This window comes from Esox lucius, chromosome 7, assembly GCF_011004845.1.
Source record: "Esox lucius isolate fEsoLuc1 chromosome 7, fEsoLuc1.pri, whole genome shotgun sequence".
Lineage (NCBI taxonomy): Eukaryota > Metazoa > Chordata > Actinopteri > Esociformes > Esocidae > Esox > Esox lucius.
In genome coordinates this window covers 12,652,413-12,672,400 of record NC_047575.1, presented here as the reverse complement: position 1 = coordinate 12,672,400, position 19,988 = coordinate 12,652,413, and the positions used below count along the sequence as shown (strand labels likewise).

The following is a 19,988-nucleotide window of genomic DNA, read 5'->3' as shown; positions in this document are numbered from 1 at the left end:
CACACAGGAAGAATCTAAGCAAGCTGATATCACCAGGCGGTGTGAACGTATAGGCAAGCGGTTTCAGGGCACAGACGTATTTAGGTCAGGAGGTGCAGGGGACATGGAGCAGAGGAGACAGAGGCATCAGGCCATGCAGAGGCTACAGCTGCAGAGGGAGTGGACAAGTAGCAAGGTGTCTGTCTCACTGCCAAGGCTTAGGGAGCAAGGTGTCTGTCTCACTGCCAAGGCTTAGGGAGCAAGGTGTCTGTCTCACTGCTTAGGATGTGGAAGACAAATATTTGGAACCACTGTCCTCGCGGTCACTGTCACGTGAAACATTGTCACGATTCTGATGTTTTAGGTCAGAACATGACTTCCATTATTCACAAATAATTCAAAATAGGGGTTTGACAGAAAGTGACATCTATGAGATGCGAACGATGTAGGACCTAAACCCGTTCAATTCTGATGGTCGGTTTTCTGACATGATAGCAGATTTCATACAGAACCCAAGAACAGTCAGAGTCAGTCCATATGAACATCGCAGAAAAGACTACTACATAAATACTGCAATGTGGATTTGATTGAGCCCTAGGTCTCATTAATCACTGTGTGCCAGAGTGGAGATTCATGATGAAATGATGTTTGTGGTCATACACAGAGCTTTGCTAAATGTGGCTGGGTGCGTGCGTTTGTGCGTGTTCGCGAAGATTGTGAGAGGTTTTGAGCGGCGCAGCCGCTTCGTGGGCACCGGGCTTCATTTGGAAGCACAACCGCCGCGATGGTGAGGAAGCGAGGGAGGTCAGTGTCTCTTCCTCTCCAAGCGGACGGGGAAAGGGTAACGACTCAGGCTGCTAGAAATGCTATTGGTGGGCAGTCTTTCCCGCCTCGCCCTCAGAACCAGCTGCATGGATGGAAGAGGAAACAGAGTGCAGTTCAGCTTCACATAATGGCAGCAGTGATGCAGCGAGGGTCAGTTCCTCCCTTGTTTCTGTATCACACACACACATACACACACGCACAAATTGACACGTAGCGTCGCACACAGTGCCGTTGCTGAGGACAGCTGTTCTTCCCACCAGTGTGGGCACCAGGCCACATGTCTGCGAGGCTTTCACACTCGCTCATAGTCAGAAAAGGCGCACAAAGAAGGACACAGACACGTTTACCACAACGGACACTCGCACGCGTGTCGCGCGCTCCCATGAACCCACACAATATATTCCTTTGATTGCACACAGCCGATACCTTAGTCAAATCATTCGTTGGCTTTATCACCGTGGTGAAGCATGGACACGCTAATGGAAGATGACAGGGACGTGAGAGATGACAGAGATAGACACATGACAGCATGACAGACACACAGACAGCGAAACAGACAGGCGAAGAGAGAGACAAATGTTACATCCCTTATTTCGTTGGTAGAATACAGTAAAGGAGGAAGTCAGAGAACACAGACAATGCTGTAGAAAGAGACTGCTGAGACGACTTCTTCTTTCTGGCATGTGCGTTTGTTGAAGTAGGAAGTAACAGCAGATTTAATCATGCATAGTTAATGTGTATACGTTTAAATATGTTTAAATGAGCATGTCGTAACACAGCTGTGGTGTATATGTGTCAATGAGAATATATGTGTAGAATATATAGCAGCAAAACCGACACTTTTGTCATAAACACGCAGGCGCACACACACCTAATTTGGTATCAGAGATTTTTTAGAGGAACTGAGATTAATCAATTGGATCCGAAATTTCCGACAGCGTTAACTGTAAGTTGACACACTGTAACGCACATACGCATACGCACTAAAACACACATACACGCACGCTCCCATTTGTACAGTTCCTTGTGCTAGCACTCCTGATGGTCTATGTTAAGTTTCTGTTTTGCCCAGACCTGTGGTCAGAGGGACTAGGGGCTGTCCCTTGAATTATTAAACACTGTCCAGCCCTAGTCCCCTTTCCCCTGCACTCATTAACAATTGATAGCATGGCAGAGACATGTTCAATTTCTGAAGGGCAGGTTTTTTCAGGGGGGCAATATTTTTTTGGAGTGTATTGGGGCTTCAGATCATTCATCCTTGGGTCAGCCCAACTTCTCAGTGAAATATCGTGACTCCGATACATCAGGTGAGGATCAGATAATGGCTCATTTTGTCATTTTGAAGACCAAAAAAATCCATACAAGATACACGTTTCAAAACATCATTATTATGTGCAAAATAGAAAGATGCACACAATGTTTTGTCTACAATAATAGCTGGTGAGCATGATGCTAAAAATGTCAGATTTACTGTTTACTAATTGGTATGTATAATAGGAAATAGGTGTAGGGTAAAGCAGTTTGCTACTGTGCAAATGCAAAATTTGTGCCCAGTGCCACATAGTACTTGATACCATATCTACATGACTTGTCAACTGATACAGTATGGCCTGTCTCTCTACTTAATTGAATTAGTTTAAAATGAATGTCAATGAAATTCAGATAATGGGATGCAGTTATTTTTACAACCCAGGTATTTCAACAGTACACTGTCTACTTGCAAATGGAAGCACATCGACATTTTACTGTAATGAACCACAATGGCCCATGACATATTAGAATGGAGATTATACAGCCACATCCACATATGATTTGTTTTCACCCAACAGCTACATTGGATCACTAGTTGTTCGTTTTGAGCAGGTTGTTTCAGTGATAGAGAAATCTGACCTGTGTGAAGTTGGTGCAGGTTGGGGGTCCGGTGATGTTACTACCTAAAAAGCACCACAGACGAAAATAAATGACACAAACCAGCACAAACAAACACGACTATTTTGGTTGAATTTGGAGCATGGTGGGGATCTGAGTGACGTCATCATCTAAAATGAAATGTCTGTTATTTAAAACACTGAGGCAGCACAAACAAAGCACAAACAAACAAGAACAAAGTGGTTGAATGTGGAGCATGTTGGGGGGGCTGTGTGACCTCAGAATGACCTATAAAATGTTTTTTAATTAAAATTAAAATGTTAATGGCACAAACCAGCACAAACGGAGCACAAACCAATTAAGGCTATTTTGAAGACGTTTTGCTTTTGGTGAGGGGTTTCATACCTTTGTTAACAAATTACAAGAAAATCTTAATAAGTGTCAAGCGAATATTGTATTTGAAAAATATGCATCTAAATTGAAATTGTCACTTGGTGTAGTGAAAACGTGACGTAGTGAATCTGTCAGTTGAAGGTGCGCATAGGGGTTTTGAAACTTGAACCACTGTGAAGACCTGTTTGGATTGTTGTGTGCTTAGACTGGTGAAAATGTACCACCCACTTCTGAAAAATTCAACATATAATGACTTTTTAGTTGTGTTCAGCAGATGCTAATTTCAGTATAGCCTATAGCTTGACTGCCACAAACCTCGGTAAGGCAAGAAGCCCAGTAAAATATGTTACAAGGTCCCCCAGTGAAGGACACAGGCAGACCGCAGCCAACATTCTCTATAGGGTGACATTAAAGGAGGATTAGTAGAATTACATGAGGAATTATAAAACAATGAAACCACCTTCCTTTGCGTATTCTGAGGGGCATCCCCACCTTCACCAGGATCCAAATGTCGAAGGTCAGGAAGTGATCAAAGCATGTGTGAAAGGCAGGAAGGGTCATTCTTTACACTCCCACCACCTGCGCTGAGTCATCCTGGAGGTGTGCCAGGGGTGCTATCCCCTCGCCATCACGCTATCATCTGTCAATCACCACTAAGATCACCATCTGACCTCTGACACCATAATGTCATCCTGTACAGAATGGCCTAAAGGGTCGCGAGTTGGCGAGGCCTAAAAAGTCCTAAAGACAAAATAGTCCCAGCCTTTCCACTTTGCTCTCTGCCACCTCGACAGCTTAGCTCTTTTCCAAGTCAATCTATTGAGTAGGGGAACGATGCGTCTTTAGAGACCAATAATTCAGATGGACGTCTGTTAACTATATGGAGAGGGGAAAAAAAGAGAGACAGATAAAAAGCTGGACAAAGGGAGAGCGTGCCAGAACCAATCACTTACCAGTCTCTGGACCTGGCCCAGGCCCAGCAGGCCACGGGAGAGGGGAGAGGCTGGCAGAGGGGAGGGGCTGGTGGTGGGGTGGTGGTGGTGGGGTGGTGGTGGTGGTGGTGGTGGGGGGGCAGAGGAGGAAGTGTGATGGAGAGGCAGCATTGGGATTATTTTACTTCCTGAAACCAATTGTGTGCAACAACACACCCAATGGTGGGTTTAGGCTTTAAAACATGAATGCATTTTGTTTCCAAGTGTAACAAGCAGACATGAAGATCAGTATCGGACCCTGGAATTGGCTGCCGGGCATGGCAAGAACATGAGGTTAATTAGTCCGATTTTCCTAAACCATCCCTAATGGTCGGTTTAGGCCCTCAGTCGTTTGGTGGACTCAGGTTGCTTAGCTAGTGGCTGTTGTGTAAACAACAAGACAAATTCTGGAACAATGTTTCACTCAAGTCTGTCTCTAATACTTTCCAAGAGAAAGAGAGAAGCACTTCATTACACATTCAATATCTAACTGCAGACACACCAATAAAAACCCAGGTCTTAGTTTTTAATTCTTGGAACTACTGTTATCTTTTCCCACTTCTCTGCAGTTTTAATCAGGGTATTTGAATAAATGCCTCCACACAAACATGCAGTCTTGATGGCTTTCAGTAGGAGTTATCAGATATACCTGCCCAGATCCTTTTAATCCCCGGTGTGAGTGGGGAAGCATGAGCCAACAGCAGATAAAGGGCCAATATTTTCATTGGCAGGTTGGGCGTGACAGCATATAGCTGTTTTATAACACAGGATCCAGCTTGAATCTTCAACACAGTAAGAAACTGTAGAATGAATCAATGAGCCCGTGAAGGATCTGTAAGCCAAGATGCCCACTGAAATCTTCCACAGAGAACCAATGTGTCATGTGATAGAGCTGATACGGCCATGGGAAGGATTCCAATCCTGGCCATCGATCATGTTTAATGGTTCCCTGCAATGAGCTTTTCAGTTCGGTCTCGCAGGGCTGGGCCCAAAGGAAACTGTATGTGTACATTTCAGTCATTTGCCTTAATGTAGGCTACAGCTAATATTTGTATTTATCTATCCAAAAATGCATCTGTTGTGGCTATTTCTCTGTTGAAAATAATTAGCTGAAGAAGCTTTAAAATGCATCAGATTTAATCTAGACGAATGCACGTGAGATATGAAGCAGGTCATGAGTTGAATAGAAACTAACTGTGAGCAAGCTGAAGGCTGCCAGGTCTCTTACTGCTGAAACAGTCCAGTTACCCATGAGAGTAGAACAGGGATATGATGACACATCCATCCTCTGATAGTTAAAAGGTCAGGATGTATCTTATGTCACTTCCTGCTGTACAGGATGTAGCCTCAAAGGGAGGAGGCCTCAGAGATGGCGCAAAAATAAAAGTGTCCAGGAAACATGGCTTCCCCAAAGTGGGCGTACAAGTCACCATGGCGGCCCTATGGTCCTCTTTTCATAGTGACATCCGGACAACACATGGCCCTGCAGCCTTGCCCTGCCATGTGCACCACACAGGATGGAATAGTTATGCTCCTCAAAATCTCAGTTGTCCTAAAAATGTCCTGAACCTCCCTGACCAGGTGTCAATGGGAACACTTGAATTTTTTGATACCGTATTGCTCGACACATTTACTAAATTTGTAATGAGTTCTAAACCCACAAACTCTCAACTAGACCCGATTCCAACAAAATTACCTAAGGAGCTATTTCCTGTGCTAGGTCAGCCAATGCTGAACATAATAAATTGCTCCCTTTCCTCCGGATGTGTTCCAAACTCACTAAAAATAGCGGAAATTAAGCCTTTTCTAAAAAATTATAATCTGGATCCTGACATATTAATTATACAATTATAGGCCAATATCAAACCTCCCGTTCCTCTCAAAAATCATAGAAAAATGTGTTTCCCAACAACTGAATGCCTTCCTAAAGACAAATAACATTTATGAAATACTCCAGTCTGGTTTCAGATCCCATCATAGTACTGAGACTACACTCGTGAAGGTAACAAATGACCTTCTAATGGCCTCGGACAAAGGTTCCACATCCGTCCTGTTGTTTCTTGGTCTTAGTGCTGCTTTTGACACTATTGATCACTCCCTTCTCTTAGAGAGACTGGAAACCCATATTGGGCTACGTGGACATGTTCTAGCCTGGTTTAAATCTTATTTATCTGAAAGATATCAGTTTGTTAGTGTGGATGGCATATCCTCTGACAAGTCATAGGTATGCTTTGGTGTTCCTCAAGGCTCGGTTCTGGGCCCATTATTGTTCTCACTATATATGCTCCCTATGGGCGATGTAATCCGAAATCACAATGTAAACTTTCACTGTTACGCTGATGACACACAGTTATATATTTCAATGAAGCATGGAGAAGCCCCTAAATTAGCTACTTTGGAAGCATGCGTTTCAGATATTAGGAAGTGGATGACAGAGAATTTCTTGCTCTTAAACTCAAGGAAAACAGAAATGCTTGTTTTAGAACCCAAGAAACGAATAGCGTTGTTAGCAGATCTCACTGTGAACCTTGACGGCTGCATGGTCGTATCCCAAAAAACTAAAGAGTTGCTTATTTTCATCTTCGAAACATTGCAAACATTTGAAAATTTCTATCAAAAACTGATGCAGAAAAATTTATCCATGCTTTCGTTACTTCTAGATTACTGCAATGCTCTTCTCTCAGGTTATCCAGACAAATTAATAAATAAACTTCAATTAGTGCTACACACGGCTGCTAGAATCCTGACTAGAACAAAAACATTTGAACACATTACTCCTGTCCTAGCGTCCTTACACTGGCTGCCTGTTAGGGTTAGGGCTGATTTTAAGGTTTTACTCTTAACCTATAAATCAATACATGGACTTGCTACCTACATGTAACCTACGATCGCAAGATGCAGGCCTTTTAATTGTACCTAGAATTTCTAAACAAACAGCCGGAGGCAAGGCCTTTTCTCATAGAGCTCCACTACTGTGGAATGATCTGCCAATTAAGGTTAGAAATGCAAACTCAGTGCAAACTTTCAAATGTCTACTAAAAACTCATCTCTACAGCACGGTTTATAATTAGGTGTAGCCTGGCCCGGGGGCGTGAAGGTGACCAGTAGGCTTGATACTGTCCACCCTTGCTGTCTTGCCAGGTGGGCTCTCGTCACCGCTGGGATGCCCTCCCTCCAATGCCTTTCAGGGGAAGAGTCACTGGCTTGTTGTTGACTCTCTGTTGCGCACTTGTGCAATTGGGCTGTACGCTGCTGGCAATACTTGGCCCTCTTTCAGGGGGGTTGCGGTTGGTGGGTGTCCCTTTGGTTGATGCCTGGCAATGTGGGTGGATTGATTTCCTGCCTGTTGGGCCCTGTCCGGGCCCTCCACCAGGTAGGGCCACAGTGTCGCCGGACCCACCCGTCTCAGTTCCAAGGTGTTATGCTGCTATATTATTGTGCTGGGGGATATGAGGAATGCACTTTCTAACTTTTCTCAGTCTCCTCCAGTTTTAAATTTTAGGAGGAGATGAGGTCCTGGTCCACACCTGCGGAGTACCTGGTTTGGGGGGCCCGTTGCTGTCCCTGTCCTTGTCCACCTGGTCATACTTTTGACCTAGTCTAGAATCAAATAGACTCTGGATTTAGCCCAGAGAAATGTATTTATTATTCTAATTGGACTGTTAATATCTCACCCGGCACAGCCAGAAGAGGACTGGTCACCCCTCTGAGCCTGGGTCCTCTCTAGGTTTCTTCCTAAAATTCGGCCTTCTTAGGGAGTTTTTCCTAGCCACTGAAATCCAACACTACTGTTGTTTGCTCCTTGGGGTTTAAAGCCGGGTGTCTCTGTAAAGCACTTTGTGACAACTGCTGTTGTAAAAAGGGCTTTATAAATACATTTGATTGATTGATTGATGGAGACCCCTAGATGCTCATGGCCTCCAAACCACTGAGGCCACAGCAGAGCCTTTGAAAGACAGAACTAAAGTAGAAAACATGAGATCCACACAGGCCAGACTTGATAGACCACCTCAGACCACAGGGAGAATACATTTAATTTCGAATATAGACACAGACCCAGGTGTACTGTGTTACTTAAAGGAAGTGTTATTGAGTACAAAGAGGCCATCAGCACAGTCCTTGTGGTACAACTGGTTCAGCACAGAGAGCCAAGATGGATACTCAAAATACAGAGGTCTAAGATAATTATTGTTCACTCACTGCTAGCAGCGTTTTATCAGCACAGTTAGACAGTGTTTGAAACACCACTGTCTCAGTCTAATGATGTATGGAGGCAGGGCATGCCTGGTTGGGACTGACACCTCCCTGGACTCTGGGATTGTTGACTGTCAGACCTCAGCACGGTTATCACGAATATTCCAGATCTTCATGAAGTCACGGAGAGCATGTGAATCTCATGCTTGTATTTCTTGGGTAATCCCTGTTTGTGTTTGATAGACAAAGGAACAACACTGGCACGTGTAGGCTTTTGCGATATACTGTAATTTGAACTTCATGCATACAGTATGGTAGAATATGATCTCTTCAGCTATTGCCATAGTAGTGTTTGAAATGGAAAACCTTAACGTCATTTTGTATAAAGCTTCAAGACAAATACCCCATCCACTACTGTATTTTTGAATGAAGGCCTGAATGCAGATGTGAATAGATGTTTCATTTGGTTAAATGGAAGAGAGAGTGCCAGAACTGTCCTAGATCACTTGACCTTTTGGGTGAAGTAGAGGGAGCCACACACCGTCAGACATGTTGGTCAGAAGTCCGTGAGGGATGGAGAAGTGAGACAGCACCTACTGGAGTGAGATGGAGAGGAACACAATGGCAATCACATTCCGCTTTGGCTTAACCGTCTAGTCTCCTCCCTGGGTCATGCAGTTTGGTGGGTAGCCACAGTAACTTGAATGTGTAGAGTATGACTGAGTACAGTATCACATACAATGATTTGACTGCAGGGCACTTCCCTTTGCAGGTCTTTATATGGTTTTCATTGAACATGGGAACTAAACCCTTGTAACCATGAAACCCAAAGTTTTTCAGTAAATCTATGTATGATGCATAACACTGAAGAAAGAGACAGGATTGATCAAATATTTAGCATGTATTATTGTGTTGATAATAGATGTGGTGTGGATGCGTGCAGATATTGATATTGTTGATTACGTGTTTAAAATCTGCCCGCATCTGAACAGTACCATTGGTTCACTAAAAGCACCAAAGACCAATTGACTGGCCCCAAGGGGAATCCATTGGTACTTAGTGGGTGTACCAGCCACAACTAAGTGTCTGCTAAATTAACATACACAACTGCTTCAGAGTGCACAGTCTTATCTTGACTCCGATGTCAATGAGTGAACAATGTTTTAGTGGGCATGTCAGAACATTTAGGCTGGGAGATTCATAATCCCGGGTTGGAAATGCAGGGGCTGGACTTAGTATCAGCAGGGAGATGGATAATACTGCTTAGTCCTTGAACAAGTCTCTGATTTGCTTCAGAAACAACATTGTTGCTATGGTTAAGGGTGTCCAATACATTAACTAGAGACATTTTGTATTCAGGTCTGACCACGTCACCACAGCCGAGGCCTAAAATAGGTTTCACGCAACCAGACGGGATTGTTTCTTTATGGGGACTGAAGGTCAGATTGCAGTTCTCTAATACTCAATGCGTGACTATTTACCTTCAGTTTCACCGAGGCAAGAGAGGGGGAGAAAGAGATGGAGACATGGAGGGGGGAGAGAGAGCGAGATAGAGTGAGATCTCACTTCCTCACTCACCAGTCACCTCAACGTCTCTGCAGCGGTCTGTGTTCTGCCTCTCGCACACCGGGAAGCTGAGCTGAGCTGCATCACTGCACCTGCTCTCTCGAGGCTGCAAATCATCTTTAGACGCGAGCCGCATGAATGATAGCGAAACAGGAAGAAAGCTTGTGAATGTAGAAGAATGCCTTCTCACCTCAGTTTTAAAGATTAAACTGGTTTACGATGTTGTGAGATTGACGTCAATTTGGTAAGACACAAGGGAACAGAGAAAAGGGACCCCAGGAACAGAGGAAGTTCATTTGAAAACCTATTTTACCGGTGAGTTCATCAGAAAAATAAAATAATAACTGTGTGTGATGAGAAAGACTATGAATGTTTAGAATAACAGGAGATGATTGGAACACAAGTATAAATGGTGGTCCTCATTTTAGCAATAGGCTGGCCTGTCACGTATTAGAAACTCAGTCCCTTGCAGGAGGTTACATTATCAGTTGGTATGTTTTTAGCGGGGTCAGAAGAGTTTTGGCTCAAGCCAAATTATGACAGAAATGATCGAGTCAAGATCTGATATGAATTAAGCTTTCTTGTCAATTGACATGTTTGGAGCAAGAACAACATATTGTTCAATGTTTATGTGTGTGTGTTTGTGTGTAGGTGTGTGTGCACAAGTATGAAGTGTGAACAGCAAGTGTGAACAGGTTTTAGTAAAACAATCCGGTTTTTATTAAAGAAAATCTCATGTTTCTGATGAGGGTTTAATGTCTCTGGGGGCGAGGGAGAGAGAGTTGGCAGAATTTCATCACAGTTTTTTCTTAAGTTGTTTTAAGACAGGAAGCCACCCTCCCCTGGACCACTGTGTTCTATTGTGACTGTCTATTCAGGCTGGATGTGGTGGGCCATATGACTGCTTGAAATTTCTTTTTGTAAAGGAAAAAATTATGATGCCAGTATTCATAGGTAAAACAGTGTGAACAATACAATACAAAGCTGCCTGTTACTTTGTTTCGTCTTCATCGTACATTTTTTTAAATAAAAAATGCCTTTGAATTTCTGGATTATTTTTGACAAAAGTTAAATAAGAAATACTGATCTACGGTTTACTTTCCATTCACTGGCAATCACGTGTAAACTGTGGTTGAAAGAGAGCTACGACTGTATGGTGGATAACAGCAGTGTGGGTGTTTAAGGTCAAACCAGGCCGGAAAATGACAATTAAATTGGTCTTTCTCTGTGTACAGGTGGCCAGTGGAACAGACCAAAGAGGCGCAGTAGGCTCTGAGGGGTGGATGGATGACAGGTCATAGAGGCCGACACACACAGATCCTCCCCAACCCAGAGGGCAGAGAGCTGGGCTCTTCTCACGGTAAAATCCCTCTCATCTGCACATGCTGCCAGCTGGACCAAACCACAATTGGACCGAACCACAACAGGGGCACATTACGATAGACATCGGCAAAGCTACAGGAGGCGCTAAAGGAATTTGGAATGGGTGTGCAATTTCCAAACCGAAAATCTCTACTTCTGGATGAAGACCAGGTGTAGCACCATTAGTCATCAGGTCTGGGAAACTGAGGAACCATAGTTAGAGGACCGGAGTCAGAGCCTGAGAAACCATGCAGTCTGACGACCTCTTCATCCGCAAGTTCTGCCGCCAGAGGCCGAGACCCCCTCTTGTAACGGTCAACTTTGACTCTAAACGGGATGGCGGCGTACGCGCAAGGGTGGTGGCAGGGGAGTGGCCCCCGAGGAGGGACGGGGAGGGGGCGGACGGAGAGAGCCTTGCCACCCCGGGCCTGGTGGGTGTGAACCTGAGGTCAGTGGGGTTCAGAGGTCACATCATGCAGAGAAGCAACAGCGACGTGACACTGGGCGACCTGGACTCTTCCGGGAAGGCCGGGGGGAAGGCCACGCGGGCCACGGGGGAGAAGGCGGGGGCCCCGGGGGACTCGGGGGTGATCCTGCACCGGGAGTACGGCAGCCTGTCCTCCCTGGAGCGACAGACAGGCCTGTCAGCCACCCGGGACCCGGGGGCCGACGACCAGGGAGTGCTGAGCCCAAGCGCCCTCCGCTTCAAAGACCCCTTCCTGCTGCTGGGCCTGCAGGGAACCCCTCCAGAACCAGACGGCTACTTCAGGACTGTGTCTGCCCCCATGGGAGACACCCCAAAACCAGCCAAGCCCCCTAAACCCGAGGGGCTGAGCAAAAAATCCAAGCCGTCCCCCCCACAAGTCCCCCAACCGGGCCCATACGATACCCTGGGGAGCGTAACCTGGGTCAGGAACTTCGCCCACTATGACGTTCAGAGCATTCTGTTTGACCTCAGCGAAGCAGCCAGCAACAGGGACAGCATCGGCCGCAAGAAAAACATCACATCGGGTGCGTCAGCCGCCTCGACCATGCGGCCCCTAGCTCAGGCTACACCCTCCTCGCCCTCCCAGGGTGGGGGTGGCGGCCCCACGGAGGACCCCGAGCAGGGCCAGCTGGACGAGGGAGACGGCAATGACAATGAACTGCTGCTCAGCTGCCCCCACTTCCGTAACGAGATGGGAGGCGAGGAGCGGGCGGGCCTGGGACGGACGCATGGCAGAGGAGGCCTGTGGCTGAGCTTGAGGAACCCCAACGATGCCGTGTCGGTCCTGGAGGAACCCAGAGAGAGTCACGTCCAACAGCAGGGCAAGAGCAACTATTTCATAGAACATGCAGACCTAGGAGCCCACTACTACCGTAAATACTTCTACATGAAAGGTATGTGTGAGTAAGAGAGGTTATTTCAACGTTACTAATGTACCGTAAATACTTATACATGAAAGGTGTGTGTGAGTAAGAGAGGTTATTTCAACGTTACTACTGTACCGTAAATACTTCTGCATGAAAGGTATGTGTGAGTAAGATGAGGTTATTTCAGCGTTACTACTATACCGTGAATACTTCTGCATGAAAGGTTTGTGTGAGTAAGAGGTTATTTCAACGTTACTACTGTACTGTAAATACTTCTACATGAAAGGTTTGTGTGAGTAAGAGAGGTTATTTCAACGTTACTACTGTACTGTAAATACTTCTACATGAAAGTTGTGTGTGAGTAAGAGAGGTTATTTCAACATTATTACTGCAAATACTTCTACATGAAAGGTGTGTGTGAGTAAGAGAGGTAATTTCTACATTATTACTGTAAATACTTCTACATGAAAGGTTTGTGTCAGTGTGTGTTAGTAAGAGTGGCTATTTCTCAAATGAAGGTGACTGAATGTGTAAGCCAGTGACAGTGCTATAGGACATGCTGTGATGGATGTGTGACAATCTGTCTTTCCGCTCCTCAGATCATCAAAACTTCTTCGGCATTGATGAGCGCCTTGGTCCGGTGGCCATTAGTTTCAGAAGAGAAGAGAAGGAGGGGTCCAGTGGAGCTCAGTATAACTACAGGATCATCTTCAGAACCACTGAGGTCAGTCTATAGCTACACACTCTGCTGAAAGACGTCCTTTTATCACTCCAGTATCACATACTTGTGCTCTGCATTATCTCACAAGTAAATCCTTCATCTCGAACCCTGGCTTCCGATCTCTCTCCATCACAGTTGAAGACTCTGCGGGGGTCCATCCTGGAGGAGTCTGTGCCGTCGGCAGCTCGGCACACCACCCCCCGCGGGCTATCACCCAAGAGGCTCCTGGAGTTCATCATTCCTGAGCTCAACCTCCACTGCCTGCGTCTTGCATCCACCTCGCCCAAGGTCCGAGACACCTTGCTCAAGCTGGACGAACAGGGGGTGAGTAAAAAACGTAGGGCTCATCCACGCAATTGCTTCTCGCAGCGCCACAGCCACACTGCCAGGAGAACCAAAAGCCCTTTTGGGACCAAGAATTAATCTTAAATGCATTGGATCAGATGTTAACACCCCTGTTGGTCTCTGAGCTGGGCTGACCCCGGTGGTCTCTGGGCTGGGCTGACCCCGGTGGTCTCTGGGCTGGGCTGACCCTGTTGGTCTCTGGGTTGGGCTGACCCCGGTGGTCTCTGGGCTGGGCTGACCCTGGTGATTTGTGGGCTGGGCTAACCCCCCTCTTTTAGATGGCTCATTTGCCTCGTTTAACATTCTTCAATAGTACAATTTGTGTTCCCTAAGTCCTGCCCATTAAGTGCTGTCAATAAGTACCCAAGAGCTTACAAAATACAGCCAATCAGCTTGTTGTTTGTTCACTGCCAATGAGATTGCATTGCCTGGCTGGCTGGTATGGCAGAACGTGCTTTGAGCCAAACTCAGCTGCTGATTTCGAAAACACAATGGACTCTGTTATGGCATCATAAACTTGATCTGATCTACATCTAGCTTACAAAATAGCTTGTTTCATTGTCTGCTGAAAAACATGCCCACTGAGCATCATGATGTGCTTTGACATGATGTTCAGTGGCTAAGAATGGGTAATGCTATCTACTGAGTAGCCTCAAGAAATACATCAACACATCAAGTGGAAATGCTTTATAACGAGTTTTATTTTTGACCCACCTTTTCAACCCCTTTCAAATAATTTTATTTGGCACTACTAGAGGGAAAAACAATAGTTGACTGCTTTTCAAAATGACATTTCTTCTCTGATTTGAGGCCAAACAAAAATGCCAATTTTTGTGATTTTTTTGATGAATTGAAAGCATTTTTGAAACAGGATTATTGTTTAATCCCTCCAGGAAGGTGATGTAGTTTTACTAAAAAATAAATAAAATAAAAGCATGATACTAGTCAACTGAGACATGCCATGCATAAAAGGTGTTGTAAAACAACAACAGCAAAAGAAAACAATGAAATAAAGAAATACAAAATAGTACATGATTCAGGTCCATTCCATGTCAATACGTCATGCATAAGATACAACTATATAAAACAGACAGCAAAGTAGAAATGAATGACTGAGGCAGTCATGTCACACTGTGACTAAACGGGTTCTGTTATATTAATAAAAGCTAGATGCACTAAATTACTTTTGATGCTCAGAATTACAGCAGTATGAACTTTTAGCAGCATTTAATAATGAAAGTGCTTTATGAGGTTATACATGTCTTTGAGGAATGTTTTTAATACCAATTTTAGGAAGAGTACAGTATCATGATGTATAAAATGTCTGGCCTTGAAAAACCCTGGTATAGACAGAAATATGTCTCGTCAGTCTATTCAGATACCACCACTCGGCATTCAGAGACGGGATTAAAGTGGAAACGTTTTAGGATTCTTTCTATTGTATTACTACTAACACATTTTTGCTTCGCCGACTATTAGGAAAAGTACAATAGTTGATGAGCAGGCAAGATTTAATGAAAAGTAATCGCATCTCTTTTTTCCTCTCTTTCTCTCTCCAGCTGAATTTCCAGCGGAAGGTAGGGGTGATGTATTGCCGCTCAGGCCAAAGCTCTGAGGAAGACATGTACAACAACGAGAGCTCAGGGCCAGCCTTCGAAGAGTTCCTGGACCTGCTGGGGGAGCGGGTCAATCTAAAGGGTTGGGAGAAGTACCGCGCTCAGTTGGACACCAAGAGTGAGCCCTGCATATGAATCCATTATTATACTATCTCCACATTATCTATGGGCTGGATCTCCCACCCCGCGTGGCCACAGAGTCCCATCCGTTGTAAAGGGCATCGGTGTTGAACACCAGTCCAACACCATGTAGCACTCTGCACTCATAGCGTCATGGGGGTTGTGGTCACAGTGTCACCTCATTCAGAATACATGTAACACTGTTCAGTCGCCATATGTGACAGGCAAGTGTTTGGGATGTACACAATCTACGTGTTTGCTACCAGGCTGAGAGCCACAAATGTAAACCTTTCTCTCTCTCTCTGTGTGTGTGTGTGTGTGTATACAGCGGACTCAACTGGGACCCAATCCCTCTACACTCGTTACCAGGACTATGAGATCATGTTCCATGTGTCGACCATGCTGCCCTACACAGCCAACAACACACAGCAGGTAACAACACTAAAACACCTTCACAGAACAACACACAACAGGTAACAATACTAAAACACCTTCACAGAACAACACACAGCATGTACCAGCACGTAAACACCTTCACAGAACCACCACAGCCGGTACCAACACTAAAATACCTTCACAGAACAACGCACAGCAGGTACCAACACTAAACACCTTCACAGAACAACACACAGCAGGTCCTAACACTAAAACACCTTCACAGAACAACACACAACAGGTAACAACACTAAAACACCTTCACAGAAACCACACACAACAGGTAACAACACTAAAACACCTTCACAGAACAACACACACCAGGTAACAACACTAAAACACCTTCACAGAAACAACACACAACAGGTAACAATACTAAAACACCTTCACAGAACAACACACAGCATGTACCAGCACGTAAACACCTTCACAGAACCACACACAGCCGGTACCAACACTAAAATACCTTAACAGAACAACGCACAGCACGTACCAACACTAAACACCTTCACAGAACAACGCACAGCAGGTACCAACACTAAACACCTTCACAGAACAACACACAACAGGTAACAACACTAAAACACCTTCACAGAAACCACACACAACAGGTAACAACACTAAAACACCTTCACAGAAACAACACACAACAGGTAACAACACTAAAACACCTTCACAGAAACAACACACAACAGGTAACAACACTAAAACATCTTCACAGAACAACACACAGCAGGTACCAGCACTTAAACACCTTCAAAGAACAACACACAACAGGTAACAACACTAAAACACCTTCACAGAAACAACACACAACAGGTGACAACCCTAAAACACCTTCACAGAACAACACACAGCAGGTAACAACACAAAAAAATCCTTGACAGAACAACAAACAACAGGCAGCAACATTAAAACACCTTCACAGAAAAACACAACTAGTACCAACACTCTACACACACCTCCTCAGAAAGCCAAGGAACCCAGTCAAGTATCCACCATAGTAACAATAATGACATAAAATGGTAATCTTGAGTAAAACTACCAGAATCTGACATTCAGGTATCATTTAACAAGCATGGATAGATCTTTTGTAGGCAAATGTTAAGGAGAAAATCACTGTAATAATCTTCTCAGTTCTGTGTTTATGGTATCATTGTCCTTTGGTGGTAAACATTTCCCCATAGTACTAATTAAGGCTTTCACGCTGGAGTAATTTAGCACAACAAGCATGACAGACAAATGACTTGTTCCTCTGCGTTTCCATGTCCTACTCCCACTCTCAAGGCCTGCTGGGTCTGTCCATTCAATGTGGCTGCTGCCTCTCTGTGTGCTTGGCTGGCAGTCACACATCTGTCAGCTCTTCTGGGGGACTGATTTGGAAATGTAACATTGTGCAAATAACTAACTGCAACATAAACATAAGTGGATCGCATAACCAAAACTTGGCCTTCCTCTTATATGTACCACCCCTGTCTCTCCCTCTGTCTCCCTCCCTTCTTAATTCTCTCTGGTAGTTGCTGAGGAAGAGGCACATTGGGAATGACATAGTAACCATAGTGTTTCAGGAACCAGGAGCTTTGCCGTTCACTCCTAAGGCCATCCGCTCCCATTTTCAACATGTCTTCATCATCGTCCAGGTGGACAAGTCATGCTCTGGTCAAACCTACTACAGGTGAGACAAGACCTTCCATGCTGTTTACCTGGTCATGGCTGGCTGCTCCATAGCTGCTCCAGTTGGTTTTTCGTCGTCAGCATTATTGATCAGAGATTCCAGCTGTATGCAGTGTGAAACAGTATGTGCACAACATTACACGTTCAGGACTCTGATTTATTCGTTATCTTTCCTCAGGGTGGCGGTGACACGCTCCAAAGACATCCCGTTATTCGGCCCCCTCTTCCCTAAGGGCGCCCGATTCCCCAGCTCCCCTGCCTTCAGAGACTTCCTGCTGGCCAAGGCGGTGAACGCCGAGAACGCCGCAGAGAAGGCAGAGAAGTTCCGCTCCATGGCCACGCGAACGCGACAGGAGTACCTGAAGGACCTGGCGGAGAACTACGTGACCACCACGCCCATCGACTCGTCCACCAAGTTCCCCCTTCTGTCCCTGGGGGGGAAGAAGAAGGACAAGCTGAAGGGCGCCAAGGGGGCCGAGCTGCACAGCGCCGGGGCTCTGGTCTGGGCCGTGGTGGCCTCCGGTGGGAACGACGAAGACCCCGGGGGGCACAAGCTGCCTTGTCTCCTGGGGGTGTCGGCTGAGTCCGTGGTGCTGATCGAGAGATACACACGGAGAGTGGTGTTCAACTGCTGCTGCCGCGACGTGATTGGCTGGAAGGCGGTGACGGACAGCAGGGCTATAGGCGGGCCTTGCCTGGACATCTTCTACGAGAGGGGGGAGGCCGTGTCAATCAATGTGATGGACAGCCAGGCAGAGGAGATACGGGAGATGGTGCAGAGGCTGGAGGTGGGTGGGGACTCTTTTTAGTCGCTGGTACCGTCGTCACATTGCTCTGTCAGATGTAATGTTCCCTTCCTGTATGTGACCCGTAGTTGGTAACACGAGGCTGTGAGGCGCGGGAGGTGACACCACTGCGCGACGGGGTGGGCCAGCCGGGCTTCCTGATGAGCGAGGAGGGCTTTGTGACGGACCTGCAACGGTTCGGCTACGCCGAGAGCGGGGGTCTGCAGCTCGGGGCACGGGTGGTGCGGCTGTGTGGCCACGCCCTCGTCCACCTGGGACCCGAGGAGAGGGCCAGGCTCCTCCGCACCGCCCACAAGATCCACATCACTGTCATCCCTCCGGACGAGAATGGCAAGCCTCGCAGGTCAGAGAGAGGACGAGGAGCTGGGGGGGGGCTTTTTACAACCGCGGTAACCATGTAAAAATTAAGGCTGATGAGGGGATGAGGGCTTGCAGGAGAAGGAGGGATGAGGGGGGACAGATGTCGGGGTGGCACCGTTCCGGGGTCCCCACACCATTCCATTGGCCGCGTCGTCAGTGACCCACCAGCTGGCTCACCAATCAATGGCTCTAATGGCCTGTAATGATAGTTGCCCAGGTAGTGGCCCTCGAAATTGTAACATCAGCCAGATGGACACTGTTACATTGTGTCTGCGGCCTTCTAATAGGTGGATGAAGGCAACACTAAGAAGGATGTTTGCTTGACCACAGGGCTCAAAGCACACACACAGACAGACAGACACACACACACACACACACAGATAGACAACTGACTTTTGGAGATATCTATAGAGTACCCCTTATTAGTAGCGTTGAATGACAACCCAAAATGTGTGCCGACTGTCAGGGAGTGACACTTCCTGGAGGTCTAAGAGATAGCGTGTCTCTTCATAGGTAAACACATTTTATTTTATCCTCCCGATCCCGGTGGCTCAGAGCCACTGCTGTAGAATGCTGTATCAGTCATTAATAAACCAGGGCACAGATTGAATCAGATCAAGTCGTGTTGATGCTGTCTGAGGAGTAACTGGTTGCTGTCAGATGGGTACACGGCTGATCGTGTCTTCATTCTCACTAAGTCACACCTGCATTGGGGGGGGTGGGGAGCGTGTTAGAAGATCAGAATGAGAAAGTGCTGGCGATATTGAAATAATAACACTCACAAACAATAAAGACAATTAGAAAGATTCATATCTGCTGAATCAAGGTGTATTTAACAACAAGCATTACATTGTTCAACCAGATGCTTTCCATGTCCACAATAAATACAATATAAAACTGCAAGCCTTTTGGTTATTGGACCGTTCCAGCAGAGGCGTTGCAATACATTCAGGGTTTAGCTCCCCCCGTGAACCCGGGACAGAAAGTACAGGCTTTTAAATGTACATCCTGGAGGAACTTTTCGATGCACAGTTGTACTCATAAGTTTGCATACCCTGGCAGAAATTGCAGACACACAAGGTGACACACACAGGTAAAATGGCAATTAAAGGTGAATTTCCCACACCTGTGGCTTTTTAAATTACAATTAGTGTCTGTGTTTAAATAACCAATGAGTTTGTTAGCTCTCACGTGGATGCACTGAGCAGGCTAGATACTGAGCCATGGGGAACAGAAAATAACTGTCAAAAGACCTGCATAACAAGGTAATGGAACTTTTTAAATATGGAAAAGGAATTAAAAAGATATCCAAAGCCTTACAAATGCCAGTCAGTACTTTTTAATCACATATTAAGAAGTAGAGAATTTGGCGATCTCTTGATACCAAGCCAAGGTCAGG

The 19,988-nt window shown here is 45.8% G+C and overlaps 1 protein-coding gene across 8 annotated transcripts in view; it reads left to right on the top strand.

Moving 5' to 3' along the window:
- Window positions 1–19,988, top strand: part of zmp:0000001168 (signal-induced proliferation-associated 1-like protein 2) — a 39,210-nt gene that overhangs the window by 6,430 nt on the left and 12,792 nt on the right. For 7 of the 8 annotated variants that reach the window (XR_004575932.1, XR_003781913.2, XR_004575933.1 and 4 more), the window contains exons 2-9: window positions 11,033–12,539; window positions 13,112–13,236; window positions 13,369–13,557; window positions 15,138–15,312; window positions 15,643–15,746; window positions 17,267–17,424; window positions 17,602–18,211; window positions 18,298–18,572. Coding sequence is in view for 5 of the 8 variants with exons in the window: in XM_034293124.1 (XP_034149015.1) it covers window positions 11,408–12,539; window positions 13,112–13,236; window positions 13,369–13,557; window positions 15,138–15,312; window positions 15,643–15,746; window positions 17,267–17,424; window positions 17,602–18,211; window positions 18,298–18,572 (2,768 nt within the window). In the remaining 3 variants the exon portion in view is untranslated. Of the gene's footprint in view, window positions 1–9,841; window positions 10,113–11,032; window positions 12,540–13,111; window positions 13,237–13,368; window positions 13,558–15,137; window positions 15,313–15,642; window positions 15,747–17,266; window positions 17,425–17,601; window positions 18,212–18,297; window positions 18,573–19,988 lie in introns of those variants that run through there. The other variant, XM_034293122.1, reaches the window with a different exon arrangement.